Below are 14635 nucleotides of genomic sequence, written 5' to 3'. Positions count from 1 at the left end.
TGTCGAGTTATAAATAAACTTCGTGTCACATGGAGATGGTAATTTTGTGTGTGCGTTAAATATATTTTATCTTCGAAAAAGTCACGCGCATGAGAGAACAATTGCGTAATATTTTGATACTACATATATTGCGCACAATGTTTGTACGGAGTGAAACCAAACGAGACACAACAAGCGCTCAATTTTGTGTTAATTGTTAATCGATGACAAAGCAATTAAAACGCAACGCAGACACAATAATGACACGTTCGTTAATGCAATCGCTCAAACGCGCGGTTATTGACGGAACGAGTCGAGAAAGAGTCGACTTTTATACGTGCGTGCAAAATTTGAAAAGTAAATGTCTATTTATATAATACCGTATTGCAACAGAGTACACGCGCGTTGCTCCGCGCGGCGGTTCGCTGTCGGGTTTCGCCGCGCGAAGCTATTAATGAAAATCTAATGAATTTCTGATTCGCGCGTTTCGTCTCCGCTCCGCGGAGGAGCGTCGATTCGCGAGGATCGTCGACTCGAAGAGAGTGAAAATCATCGAGCCCCCGATGTCCGCGAGCGCATCGGCGCCATATGTTAGCGTGTAAAAGCCGTTGCTCTATTCTCGCAAAAATCGACTAATAAAAAGGTAACTCGTCGACCTTCGATATAGTCTATGCTTTGCGGCGGCGGCGGCGGCGGCGACTGTGGGGCTCTCTCCGTCTCTCTTCCACGTAGCTCTGTCGGGTCTCTCCCTCTCTCTTCGCTATTTTCTTCTCTCTCTCTCTCTCTCTCTCTCTTGTTCTCCAATCGCGCCTCCTCTGTGTGTGTGCGTATACCGCTGCCAACTTTCACGTATCATAATATATATACAGTGAAAGAATGTGATTTCCCTTTCAAATTACAAAATATGCCATAAGCGCGCAATCTCGCGCGCACATACACACACACACATACGTACACACAACTTCCCTTTCTTTAAATTGGCTTGTCCTTGCGTCATGACAATAAACGAATTCGCGCATTTCTTTTTGCACAGTCCGCCTAAAAATAAAGTTGAAGTCAAATGTCAATTGAAAACGAGCGAACGCAAATGTCATTTGAAAACGTAATTACGTTTTCGAATGTAAGAAAAAAAAAGATATGATTTGTACCAGTTTGACATCTCTTTGTTTTTATGAGAGACAGAGAGAAAGAGAGAGAGAAAGAGAAGAAGAAGAAAGAATCGTTTTCGCGCTGTTATTCAAGAACTTACGTTTTGTTGACAAGCGGAACACGGCGATCTAAAGGTTTAGACTGGAAAGGACAGCACCTGCGACTGAAACCTTGATTGAGATATTACATTGCCATGGCGCGCGCACAATCTGCGCGCAATTTTATTATTAAAAGAAGGACTTGACCTGGATTATCGGTGAAAAAAAAAAAAAAAAAATCGGAGATACCTACGACGATCCCATCCCGATTGCGAATATTTATCCGACGCGTCTTGGTTGAGCGCGCGCGTTATTGCCGCCGGCGACGATTTGTATCATCTTTCACGTTTATTATTAATTTAGACAGAGGATATGTTGGATTTATGCGGGTTGCGATAAAAAAGAACTGGGTCAGGGACACGGATATTGTGCTCGAAGGGAAGTGTGACAACGCTCGTGCTAGTTCTACGCGCGTTAAAAAAGCAAAATCCCGCTCGCTCCGCTCCAGCGCAGCGGTCCGACAAAAATTCAATTTCGCTTTCTTTTGTTTTTGTTTTTATTGATCAATGAAGAAAAACAGTCAGAAATGTAAAATTGTTTCTGTTGTCTGCTGACTCTCAGTAGTTGAGAATATCCCGAACGGCCGCGAAGCAACGCCACTTGTCCGGCAGGTAAAACTGCTCGAAGATGTGCGGGAACGGGCAGTCCCATCCGGTGACTCGTCGAACCGGCGCCTCCAAGTGCAGGAAACACTCCGCCTGAACGTGCACAAAAGAGAAAAAGACACAATAATTCACAATCGGTTTTAATTGATTCGCAACACCCGATTCCGAGTCTCTCGCTGAGTTTCTAATTTGCATAATAAGAGTGACCAATTAATCAATTAACGTGAATTATAATCCGAACCGAATGGGATTCGAGAGAGACGCGAAAAAAATGCACTTTGGAAACCGGTTTCGAATGTCCGGTAAAGTAACGTTATCATCTCACGTGACGTTACATCTCAAGCGCACCGGAGAAACACTCTCAATTTAGCGCGTTGGCTCAGACGTCGGGATCGCGTTTACATCTGCACGTTGGTTGTTGCGTGTTCCTCTCGGAGATCGGTCTTTATATTACCTTTCTACTTGCGCAATGACGGGAGTTTTTTTTCTTATTGTTTCGAGCTCCGAACTTTCCATAAATTTCTCTGTTGCGTGGAGAAAACAAAATTTGTTTCTTTTTTTTTTTTTACCTGCACGGTCGCCGCTATTTCCGCCCCAAATCCGTTCGTCATCGGCGCTTCGTGGGCGATAACAAGGCGTCCGGTTTTCCTCGCCGACTGTAACATTACGCACATATCGTGCGCGCGGTAATTTATTATCGGCCGCTAGTCTGGCGTTGGGTTTAATTTGCGCATGCTGATTTATGTTTTGTCCTATATATTGTTGCGGGTATAATAATAACTTGTGTAACGGCCCGATGCTAAGTGGACGTATTACCGCGACGACAACGACACGGCACGAGCCATTTTGAAACGGCTATCAAGCGCATACACACACACGCACACGCGAACGATCGACAACGTGTACAGAGACAACAACAACAACGGTTTGGTGATTAAAAACGCGTGTAAAAACCATTCCCCGTGCGTATGTGTGCGTCCAGTTGTAAATTATTAACAAAGGTAACCGGATAAGTGAGCGTGACTGAACGTCGATACTGGTTCGTATGACATTTTCGAGTCGGCATAGTCTACGACCTTCCCCGCGACTTTCAGGGGAGTCTTTCGAAGTGGATACAACGCGCACGAAAAGTCTGCCGATTCCGATTTTTTTCAAATCGATTGACAATTCGAAATGAGATTATCTCGACGCTGTCAACGGCATCAATCTCCTGAACCTGACTGTTAAATCAAGCTTATTGGATTCTCTCTTGTGAGAATCCGTCGATTCTTCACGATCATAACGAGACAGGCAACGAGCTCTCGTTGCTCTGTTTCGTCGTCGGCAATTCTTTCGCGCGAGTCTCACGAACTTCTGTTCTTTCCGCGATCTCGTCTCCTTACGAAACTACCGCGGCAGACAGAACGGCGAATCCGCGCGACTGTATCGAAATTGCGGCGAAACGGGTTTCCAATTACGCTCACTTCTCGTCGTCCCCGTGTCTCTCTGTGTGTGTGTGTGTGTGTTGCGCGCACATTTGCGGTATAATATCAACGGCGGTTTGTACAAGAGCGACCGCGCGCGCGCAAGTGCATACCGCGTGTACGATCGCGGCATATCATTAAGCGACCAGAAATCGATTAGCATAAATCAGCGCGATATTAGCGTCGATCCGTGCTATCGTAACCCGAAGGAAGAGTGTGCGCGCACGACTCCGCGACCACTTTTCATCGAACGTCCGATATTTATACGAGAGAAGACGTCGAACGACGACGAACAATACGCGCGAGATTTCTCCCGATATTTTTTCGCGCCGGTACGAAAGCTCATGCAAATCGGCGCGAAAGAGACCCTCTGTAGCAAGACGATCGCGCTCGATCATCTTCTCGAACTGAAAACCGTCGTGTTGTTGTTTTCGGTCGCGTTGACTCTATACACGTTTTACATCGCGAGAACGAAAAAAGTAAGAATCGATAATAATCGCATATCAGAGAGAGAGAGAGAGAGAAAGAGAGAGTCCGCGATCGCCAACACCGATTTCTCGTATTTCTCAAGGAAACGTTCGTAATAAACGCGAGAGAGAAATGTGGAATTGCCCACCTCGCACACGAGTTCCGCGTCCCAAGGTAGGATGGAAATGAGGTCTATCACCTCGCAGGATACGTCGAGCTGCTCCCGGACTAGATCGGCCACCTCCAGCAGTACGTGCACCTGAGTGCCCCAGCCGACGAGCGTCACCGCGTCACCTGCACACGAAGAGAAAACGAAATGTATGTGTGTATACGACATAGTCGTCCTGGAACATCCTGTTTCAGGACCGGTCGAGTGCCTCCGGGCTCACGACGCCGATCACCGATTGGATAATGGAAGGACGATTACACGCTCGGCAAGTTTACATTCGCGTGCGCGCGCGCGCGCGCGGGCATACGATGCAAATAGTTTTACTTTCTACGACTTTGAATAAATAACGCTTTTTGCCACGCGTTATTTTCATCGAGGGCGTGCGTTTAACCACCACGCGAATGTAAAGAGCGCGCGTGCGCATTATGCATTTCACACACCGTCAAGGATAATTTTACAAATCGAATATTCAACTCATCGTGTGCGTAATCGTTTCCGCATTTTTCCTCGACTCGAATGTGTGTCGCAACATCCGCGTAGATCTAATTACATAGTTGTTACATTGAGGAGTTTGCGAGAAAAAACAGAAATAAATAGGAAGGAGCTTATCTTTGTATAATGCGAAAAATATCTTACGATATATCCGAGCACTGCTCGGAACTGACCTTCCCTCACAATCTCAGCTTTGCCGATTTCGATCTTGTAGCGCTCCAAGGGCACCTCGTCAATTGCCGTGCGATAAAGCACTTTCGGCTCGAACATGATACAGGGATCTGGCTCGTCTATGCAGCTCAGCAGCAAACCCTTGGCGTGCGTCGCTCCGCGCGGCACGACGATCTATAACGAAAAGAAAAAAAAATCACGGATTTTCTCTGTATATCAGAAAATCGGGCTCGAGTCTTCTTCCGCGATTTTCGCGCGATCTCCTCGCCGATATAATTGACGAGAAGTCGTCGACAGCGCGCGCTTCACAAGAACCGTGAAATTGATCGGTTTTGGGGGAGGGGAAAAGATCGACGATATTACGGGACACGCTTCTCTCTCGCAATCGCCCGATGTACGATAGTGTGCGCGTGAGCTAAACTTTCTTCATGCATACGCGGAGCGTACACGTCGTACAATATTCATGGAATTTGTGGAAGTTGCGCGAACTCACGGCCGACGAGGAATATCGCGGAGATACCGAAGAATGTCCTTGGCGATAAAAAATTCGGTGGTAAAACTTCCGTGGATTTACACCCACGATGGAAGATTAAAGATACAACAACTATTAATTAGAAAATACTTGACATATAATTGTATTGTTTTTTTTTTGTAGCGCATATAAAACAAAGTGTTAAAAAAAACCGACGATTGTATCGAATTTGCAACAAATTTCATTTGACTTTAGCGACGTAGCTTTCGCGCGAGTTTTGCGCGGCCTCCTTGGATCTCGTGTTACGAAATTGTTCGTTGCAATAAAGAACTCGTTTTTCTTTTTTTATCTTAACTTCAAGATCGAGAAATAATTGCGGCCAACACAGGAAGAGAATGGCCTTTTATAAATTATATCCGTTAAAGAGAAAAAAAATCTAGCACTTTGCACGAACCTTCAAACCAGGTGTGTGCGCGAAGTAAGCTTCCGGGCTTTGTGAGTGATAAAGACCGCCGTGGCCGACAGCTCCGCAGGGTGCGCGAACCGTAAGTTTGCCGCAGTCAAACATGCCGCCGCTACGGTATCTCATCTTGGCCGCTTCGTTTACCAACTGCGGATAAAATAACAAATGACGTGCGTTTTCTTAAGTGGTGCAACATGTAATTACGTATCGTTTGTTATATCCGTTGCTCGTGCGTTCGCGCAATAAATAACGAACATAAGCCACACCTGGTCAAAAGCGGGGAAAATGTAATCAGCGAATTGTATTTCGGCAATCGCCGTTACTCCCATGTTGGCCAGGCCGATTCCGAAGCCGACGATACCCTGTTCGCAGAGAGGCGTGTTGAAAACGCGCGCGGCGCCGAAACGGTTCTTCAGGTCCATCGTGCAACGGAAAACACCTCCGAAAGCCACGTCCTCGCCAAATATGACTAAAAACGCGAAACAGGTTGTGTTGGTGAAGAATTGTTGTATTATTTCAGAAAATATGCAAATTTCTTTTGCACAGAATTAAAAAAAAAAAAGAAGATACATAAAAGTTATTTTGACAAATATAATTTGCAAAAATTTGTATATGCGTTAACAATTTAGAAATGTTTTTTAATGTGACTTTTAAAAAAGTGACTTTAAAAATATTGAAAAAACTAGATATATAACAAATTCATATCTACAAAAATCATATCATACATAGTTCCAAAATTATGCGAAAGCACTACGATATGTCCTGTACGTATACAGAAATAAATAGTCTTATCGAACATTCCAAGAAGAGAGTATGTCAACAGCTTGTATATTATTACCTGTGCGTGGATCGTTTTCCAAAGCCAGAGCAAGTCCATGATTTATAGCTTGATACATGTTCAACTTTTGAGTTTCACCTGAAAAACACAATTCTCTTATATATGACATAGCACACAAGTATAAGTGTAAATTAAAAACAAATATGAACAGATATAAATTTAAATAGCGAAATGACACTGTGCATGTTGTTTGTCAAGTGAAGGATTTCTTTCTGAGAAACGGGAAACAGAATGCTGATATATTCTGCTGATATACACAAAAGAAGGAAGAGAAAACTGATATTAAAACTTCAACTAAAAGGAATATGTGTGTGTGTCGTGTTTATGTTTGCTGACTGTCTCTTCACAGTATATTTCAATGATACAACACTAATATCTTCGAAACAATCAACTTACCGACGACATTTCGCCCGTTGCTCGGAAAATACGTGAAGTGGATCAGTCGGACGTGTTTGAAATCGGCGGAAGTCGCGTTGCAGTTCAAAAACAGTCTTTTTCCGGCGTATCGTAGCCGCGCGCTCAACTTACCGAGCATCGTTTCTCGCTCGAACGTGAAAAGTTTATATTCTGCTACGTATACGACGTATAACACAGAGGTCTTGTTCCTGATTTGCACACAATGAGCCGCGTAAATAATCCAGAACGATCTTTCAATTAGAATTTCGCAAACAGCGTTGTCGCGGCATGATCAAACACTTTGCTTGGGAGGGGAGCGTTGAACGTTGCATCAAAATGGAAACTGACTTTTTTAGCTGCGTTCCAAAATATGCTGGCTAGTGATCTATGGATCCACACCCGGAGTGTGTGGGAGAAGCGAGAACCTTACGAGATAACTCGCTGACCTCAGTAGTTCTTATCAGATACATTGTTTGTGTGTGTTGGTGCGTACACACACGAGCTCACCTCGTAGTCATGAATTTTCGTCGCATAGTTTTCGATAATCGCAACGTCACCACCATGTCGCGGATGATACGATTTTCAATGCAATTTCCGTCTTTCATCCCCGCAAAAGTGTTGAATAAAATAAACTTTCATCTCTGACGAGAGAGATCACTGCAATGATTTCCCTTAGCGAAGACTCGAACTATCGCAGAGAGAGAAAATGTGGTTCTGATTCTTACTACCTTTAGCGAGGACTCGAACCATCTTCGGAGAACTCAAACCTCTTGCGACGTTCTGCGTTCCTGTTAATAAAAGTTCAATTTCACGCCGTTCCGGGAGCGCTTTCTGATTATTTAAGCGTCACCTCCGTCGAACTTATGCTGATCCCGATGTCTGCTGAGTTGGTTCACCTCTTCTCTCTACTTCCCTGGTGGCAGAGCTTTTGTCTGTGATCTCGGTACTTAAAGTTCAATGTTTCTGCCGAAATCTATCGAGAAAAGCATCGACTTAGTGCCACTTTCTTTCAACTTATGTCTCTCTGATAGCGCGAAGTTGTCTGGCGAATTAGTTCACCTCTTCCCTCTACTCGTCTGGTAATCAAACTCTTGTCACATCATGTTATCCTAGTAACATTAGTCGGTATCGCAGACTGTTTCGCGCAATCTATTGTCATAAATTCTGACTTATTTAAGACTCGAGCCAGTAAAGTTTTTAAAATAAACATTGTACAATTTTATGTAAAAAAGTAAAAGTCCAACCCCTAATCCAACCCGATAATGAAAAATTTAGATATACTAGCACAACACAAGCGCGTGCTACGCGCATGCTATTATTATTTTTGTTTTAACGTGTTGTGTCAATGAACACAACCTGCCACCGCGATGACAGCTAGTATATACGCTAAGTAGTGAGAGGGAAAAGTAGAAAACCAACACGTGACTCTAACGTGACTTTACTTCAGTCATGTTTTTACACACGCTTTTTCTGGTAGAAAAAATATAATAAAAAATAAATTACATGGTTGTTGCTCTAATGACTCTAAATAATTAATTAGAAAATTATATAAATAATTTATCAGATTTAAATTATTATAAATTATTTAAGTATTATGAATTTAATCATCTAAATAATCAGTAATAAATTTAATTCTCTTTACAATATTTTATCTCGTTAGATTTTCTACAGAAATGAGCGAAAAAAATTGCTTTTAACGTAAAAAAAAGACAGAACAGATTTATATTATTTTTTTAAGTGAAAATGAGCAATTAATATAAATTGCCGAAGGGTGAGGCACGAATATGAATCTAGCAACAGCAAATTACCATGCGAATATATTCACTTTTTACTCTCGAAATACACTTCACCTTGGTCCGTGATAATCGATCCATCATCTTTGGCGATCGCGATCGACTCGACAAACAGAGAAAAGAACACGTAATTACGCGCGAATAACAGAAGGTATTTAGGCCAACAATCGCTTGGAAGAAATGAGGACAAGCCAAGCTGAAGCCGGGAGATGTGGGATCAGCTACCGGAGCTGATATTGACACAAATATTCAGTTATCTCAATCGCACGGATCGTGTCAGCGTCGGTCATGTCTGTCGATCATGGAATCGCACACTGTCCTCACCTGTGCTCTGGCGATCCGTCACTGTATTCATCGATCGTGACCTACGCGGTGACTTTCCTCTGGCAGGAGAATTAGCCGTAAGAGAATTTGTTTATTAGATTAAGTTTTGCGGCAAGGTAATTTCACGAATCACACAAGAAATCAAACAGATCTCATTTACGTAAGATAAATGTCCCAATGGACCACTTTATTAAAGAGAAATAATTATTAGATACATGAATATTAAACATAATATTCTCAATGTTTTTAATTATATTAGTTTTTATCTCTTCTTAACAAATTCTTTGTTTTATTTACTTTTCTAATAAATGTCTGGCCATTAAAACCTAATTTGTAAATAAATTTAAAGAAAATAAATGTATAGGCGAAGTATGGGCAACACATGCGCAGTCTGGAACTTGCTTTTTCACGGCCGTACATCATGCCAAGGCAATGCAGAGTCGTGCGTAACACACAGGCCGAGGCTGGCGCTGACTTTCTCGCGATCATACGAGCCAAGGATGTACAGCTGCGGCAGTTGACGTTGACAAATTGGGTCTTCGGCTACAAATGGGGCAACAGAGGAGTATTGCTCGGCGCGCTTGCGAGTTTTCTGCGGTGATCAATCTGTTTGCATCTCTGGCCAATCTCGTCGAGAGAGAATTCACTCGTGTGTTGACCTAATTATCTTCTTTTTTTGCGCAGCGGTCAACGTGGTCTTGAGGTCCTGAGCTTGTTGAACGCCGACTTTGGCATCACTGATGTTCTGCGACTATTGGGAACGGTCGCGAAGGGATCGGGCGAGCATTTGGTCTCTCTGGATCTGCGCGGTGCTTTCAGAGAGTGGCAAGCTCCTCACGACAATCCGAAGTAGGTTGAAAGTCCGCGTCAGAAAGTGTATGACTTACAATTAACGCGTTGTACATGAATTTATATTCGTAACATTTATCTTATTACATTTATCAACATGTATAATACAATAAACATCCATCTCATAGATATTTACGATTGCTCGGCCGATTTCACGCGCTGAATCTGTTGAAATTAGACTATCCGGCTTTGTCGAATCACGCTCTGAACGCTCTCGCGAGCGGGGCGCCGAAAACGCTGACGCATCTGTACGTGTCCATACGAGATTCGGATTCCAGGCAGCACACGGTGGCGGACGCTGCCTGGCGCAACTTGGTGGTAGCTTGTCCCGATCTGACGGTGTCCTATACCATAGGTATAATTGAATGTTGCGCTTGTTGAGACTCTATAGTTTCTCTCTCTTTTGATCTTTGAATTTGCTTTTATGTTACATTTTTCGTGGCTGTGTGGCTCGCTTTACAAATTTTTCGCGAGCCAAGGAAATGCAATTGAAAGCGTATAGAATTAAATTTTGCAAATATTTGCTCGCGATTTTCCGCAAACTTGTCTGAATTGTCGCGCCATTTAGCTTTTCAAGTTTGATTTTCAGTGAACATCTCGCACTTCGAGGACATGTGTTACTTGCTACTGCCCAGCGTTCCTCTGGCCAAATTTCACATGTGCAGCGGACACGTGTGGGACCAGAGCAGATCCCGCAACTTCCGAAGCACAATTAATCTATTAATCACTCAGTACACAAACACATTAGGTATTTTACAAACATCTCTCTCGAACTTCTCGAAGGGACATGTGTGTGTGTGTGTGATCGGAGTGTTTTTATGAAAACAACTTTAAATTGCATAAGTTTTTAGCTCTTTTTTTAAATCAATCAAATTATCCTTATAAAAAATACCAGCATTCCTCTGACTGAAAAGATTCTTCTTCTCGTAGACGAAGTCATGCTGCAACTTAGAAACAATCGCGAATCGCTTGACGATTTGTTGGTTTCCATGTTGACGCGTTGCAAACGTTTGACCCGATTACAGTACGACGGGATTGTGAGGAGTCTCGAGACCCTGCGCGAGATATGTCAGCTTCAAGCCGAGCACAAAACTCGTAAGTACACACACGCGCGATAAAATCGCTTGACTCGGCTTGAGAACGAATACAACCGTAAATGAATTTATATAGGCTTTAAGACGATACACATGAAGCCACGGAACATTAACATTCAAAATCGCGCTATACTGCACGACATTAATTACCAGTACGATCGGAAAATGCACGAGCAAGGAGTTGACTTTCGAGTCGAAGATCCCACGTCAATTTTGTTCTTTTACTGACGAGTCCACTTCTTACTTGCGTTAACTGACGTTTTTTTAAGATGTGAAGAAGAATGTTTTATTTTGATATCTAATGTAAAAAAGAAAGAATGTTACACTCATTTTGATATCGATGTTTTCCTACGCTTTACATTATGTAAAAGTGTCTCTTTTTGTATCAAATGATGTCACTTTTTTAAATTAAAAAAACAACTATGTGCGTGTGTAAAAAAAATTGAAAAATATAAATAATAAATATTGTACTCTGAAACTATTGACGGGCTACTGACGGATGACGTTATAAGTTGCATGTCGCGATTGGTAATGTTTTTTTTTTCAAACTACTAAATTTGTTTCACTTGCAAATGCTTTAAAAGTAAAAGCAAAACTAATATAGATATCTAAAAATATAAATTTGTTACTTATAATTTTATCTTATTACTTTATTTTTTTTTTTAGTATTTATATTTTTAAATCGACTGCAGCGTTAGAATAAATTACTCGGTTGTACGTCGTTGTATGCGCTTTTTTCAATATTATATAACGGAAGACGCTCTTGTTACGCATATCACAGGTATACCACTGATGTGCAAGTTTTGATGAACTTTGAGATCCGCCAACGTCTTTTGCTCCATGCCGCATTGAATGCAGAAGTATCGGTGATTCTTTCTGTTCTGTTGCCGTCGTATGTTGTGCTTTTTCGACATGTGACACTCCAGCATGAACTTGTACTTGTAGGTGTTGTCGCAAGCGAAGCACTCGTACCGGTTTCCGTGACTGTTGTATTCCTCGATCTGGCGCTCGTTGTTCGAGACAATCCGTGGACTAGGGTCGGAGTGATGATGCAGACGATTGTGTTCCTCCCAACTGTGTACGTAGCAAGTTAGAAGATCGTTAGAAACAAACGGCAATAAGAACGTGAATAATCGTGCGATCAGTGTTTTGAGAGTCGGGAAACGTTTGAATCGAGGCGCGCATTGATTTAAGAAAGAACAGATGTAAAATTGTCTTGCAGGACACAAATTTTTCCATGCGTTATCGAAAGACATACCTCGTGATGTTGTTAAAGAAGCTGTTGCACATGTCGCACTTCGCAAACGCATCGCCTTGATATTGCACGTAACTGTGCCGCGTCGTCATGTGCTCGATTAGTTCGACTTCGTTGGCGAAATTCTCGCTGCATACATCACACGCGATTCGCGGAACTTGATGACGATGGTTTCTGTGTCTCTCAGCTGTGTCTGGCGCGCCGATATTCGCGAGATAACATTCGTCGCAGGGCACCGTTTCCGACTTCTTCACGCGCAGCAAATATTTCTTGCAGTAGTTCGTCCCGTAGATCTCGTACGTGAACGGTCGACGAACGTTCGAAGAACGATTGTGAGCTGTTCTCAGATGCGCGGCCAGTTCGGTGATGCGCTTGAACTTCTTTCGGCACACCTCGCATCTTGCGATCTTCTCGTTATTGTTGGATCTGCAATCGTGTTTGAAAAACAGCAAATGTTCTAGGTGATAAAGAGTTAATTTTTACACATGTGAGATGGCTGCAATGAGCCGGTCCTACACGGAAAAACAATTATTATGTGACCAGCAAGACAAATTTGCTGTTTTTTTGTTTCATCAAAACAAAACATTTTATTGGCAAAACAAAAAATTCAACAGCAAATTTTTCTTGCTGATCATGTAGTAACTAATCCTCTTGCCATTCTAGCAAACCTTTTTTCTGATCATGTCTAACTCACCTTTCTGTGGCATTTGGCGGCGAATTTTCGGTTTTCAAATCGGCAATGCTGATGACGTGATTGTCGTTCGTCCATTCGCTGTAATAATCGAGACAGATATAACATAAGGAACAGAGAGACGTATAAACAGTTAATTCATTGTTTTGTATAAAACCGAACTCTTCGCCGGAAAGATCGTGTCATATCTCACCTTTCCTCGACGTCCGGCGGCAGGTCTTTGTTTTCGATTTTGAAATCGGTGATGTCGATGGATTGATCGTCGTCCGTCCACTCGCTGCAATAATCGAGACAGGTGTAACAGTATGTCTACAAAAAGCATCACAGAAAGAACGCCGGAAAGAACAGGATTGTGCTTGGCTACGGTTAAAACATAAATCTCGGTTCGATGTTCCTCTTGTTTACGTTACTTTATTCCAAACTATGTAAATATTACACAATCTCAAACAATGCGTTTCAAAAAAAAAAAAACAAATTATCAGAATGTACCAAGTGTTGAATGTTGTTGAGTAGTCAATGTGCTCATTGTATTACAAAAAAAATAGAAATATTACAATCCCTCAACAATCCACAAACCTCAAAACAAAAAATCAGATTCTGAATGAATTTGTATCAAATGTGCTATTTCTTATCGGGTATTTTTTAGTGAATTTTCTGATGCTTCTTGAGCAGAGTGCTAGACACGAATCCCTTGCCGCAGTACGCGCACTTGTAAGGCCGTTCTCCCGTGTGAGAACGCTGATGCAGCACGAACGTCGTTCTCTGCGCGAAACTCGCGTCGCACTGCTGGCAGACGTGCGGCTTCTCGCCGGTGTGCGTGCGCTTGTGAATGGTCAGGTTCTGTTTGCGGGTGAACTTCTGCTCGCACACGTCGCACTCGAAGATCTTCTCGCCCGTGTGGTTGCGCTTGTGCGCCAACAGTCGACTCACAGACGACAATACCGAACCGCACTGGTCGCACAGGTACTTCGTCCGCGCGGCCGCGATCCCGTGCCGATTCTTCACGTGAGTGTCCATCAGTCTCTTGTACACGAATCTCTCCGAGCAGAACGTGCACGCGTATTTTGTTTTCACGCTTCTCTGTTTGTCGGCATGATGCGACATCACGTGCACCATCAGGTTCCTCTTGTGCAGATAGTGTCGGGAACAGTGCTCGCAGCGATACAGCATCTTGTTCGTGTGCGCGATCTGGTGGTCCAGGTACTCGGTCTTGCAGAAGAAACCCTTGTCGCACTTCTCGCACTTGAAGAAGTAATCCTTGGCGTGCCGGCGACGATGGCACTCCAAGTTGGACTTCTGATTGGTACGGTAATCGCAGAGATCGCACGCGAACATCTTCTCGCCCGTGTGAATCAGCTTGTGACGTCTTATGTTCATCGGACTGCGAAACGTCTTGCTGCACTCGTCGCAGCTGAAGGCTCGGTCGATGTTGTGCAGATTCTTCAGATGTTCCACGAGCTTTCGCGTGTGACAGAAGACGGCTCCGCATTTGACGCACTGATGCACGCAGCGCGACTTGCCCCGTCGTTGTCTGAAATAACACGTCTTGCGATAAGAACTTCCAAGAGACAACATAAATCACGAAAGTTTTCTTTAATTTCCAATTCTTTATTCTTACAGAAGCTACCTACCCTTTTCTATCAGCGTCTTCAGTAAGTAAAAGTAACGTTAGAAATATATAGTATTACAAGTTGTTGAAAAAGCAACTTTCTTTGAAAGACCTGACCTTGTTTGTTATATATGATCTTTTTATGTTAAGTCTCTGATTTGTTTACGCACACTCACGAAGTATGAAATCTTTTGTTCATTTTTCAAAATAGAAACTCGAGTTATTCGTAAATAAATAAGCTCGTGAAAAGATAAATC

General features: G+C 42.9%; 4 protein-coding genes across 5 annotated transcripts; 1 reads left to right on the top strand and 3 right to left on the bottom strand.

The window, feature by feature from the left end:
- Positions 1–1704: 1704 nt before the first annotated feature.
- Positions 1705–7387, bottom strand: LOC109858256 (2-oxoisovalerate dehydrogenase subunit beta, mitochondrial). The gene is made up of 8 exons (XM_020435332.1): positions 6764–7387; positions 6368–6445; positions 5796–5998; positions 5521–5676; positions 4597–4768; positions 3911–4056; positions 2401–2487; positions 1705–1924 (listed from the first exon to the last, which is right to left on the bottom strand). The coding sequence occupies exons 1-8, from the start codon at positions 6900–6902 to the stop codon at positions 1784–1786; spliced, it is 1122 nt and encodes a 373-aa protein (XP_020290921.1). The 5' UTR covers positions 6903–7387; the 3' UTR covers positions 1705–1783.
- Positions 7388–8572: 1185 nt separating this feature from the next.
- LOC109858262 (F-box only protein 39-like) lies at positions 8573–11071 on the top strand. Of its 2 annotated transcripts, none has more exons than XM_020435342.1 (7): positions 8573–8957; positions 9245–9477; positions 9565–9729; positions 9858–10084; positions 10319–10477; positions 10660–10824; positions 10900–11071. In XM_020435342.1, exons 1-7 carry the CDS (start codon positions 8766–8768, stop codon positions 11049–11051), a joined length of 1293 nt encoding a protein of 430 aa, XP_020290931.1. In that variant the 5' UTR covers positions 8573–8765; the 3' UTR covers positions 11052–11071. The 2 variants fall into 2 exon arrangements, with proteins under 2 accessions (XP_020290931.1, XP_020290932.1); XM_020435343.1 differs by having other exon boundaries at positions 8882–8957; positions 9230–9477.
- A 472-nt stretch (positions 11072–11543) lies between these two features.
- Positions 11544–12550, bottom strand: LOC109858267 (zinc finger protein 501-like). Its single transcript, XM_020435353.1, has 2 exons — positions 12082–12550; positions 11544–11897 (listed from the first exon to the last, which is right to left on the bottom strand). The coding sequence occupies exons 1-2, from the start codon at positions 12168–12170 to the stop codon at positions 11567–11569; spliced, it is 420 nt and encodes a 139-aa protein (XP_020290942.1). The 5' UTR covers positions 12171–12550; the 3' UTR covers positions 11544–11566.
- Positions 12551–13411: 861 nt separating this feature from the next.
- Positions 13412–14344, bottom strand: LOC109858279 (oocyte zinc finger protein XlCOF26-like). Its single transcript, XM_020435367.1, has one exon. The coding sequence runs from the start codon at positions 14342–14344 to the stop codon at positions 13412–13414; it is 933 nt and encodes a 310-aa protein (XP_020290956.1).
- Between the last annotated feature and the right edge of the window lie 291 nt (positions 14345–14635).

This window comes from Pseudomyrmex gracilis, unplaced genomic scaffold (genome assembly GCF_002006095.1).
Source record: "Pseudomyrmex gracilis isolate BER0280 unplaced genomic scaffold, ASM200609v1 scaffold_196, whole genome shotgun sequence".
NCBI classification, from domain to species: Eukaryota; Metazoa; Arthropoda; class Insecta; order Hymenoptera; family Formicidae; genus Pseudomyrmex; species Pseudomyrmex gracilis.
Note: the sequence above shows the minus strand (reverse complement) of the source record. Positions and strands in the feature narration are given on the sequence as shown.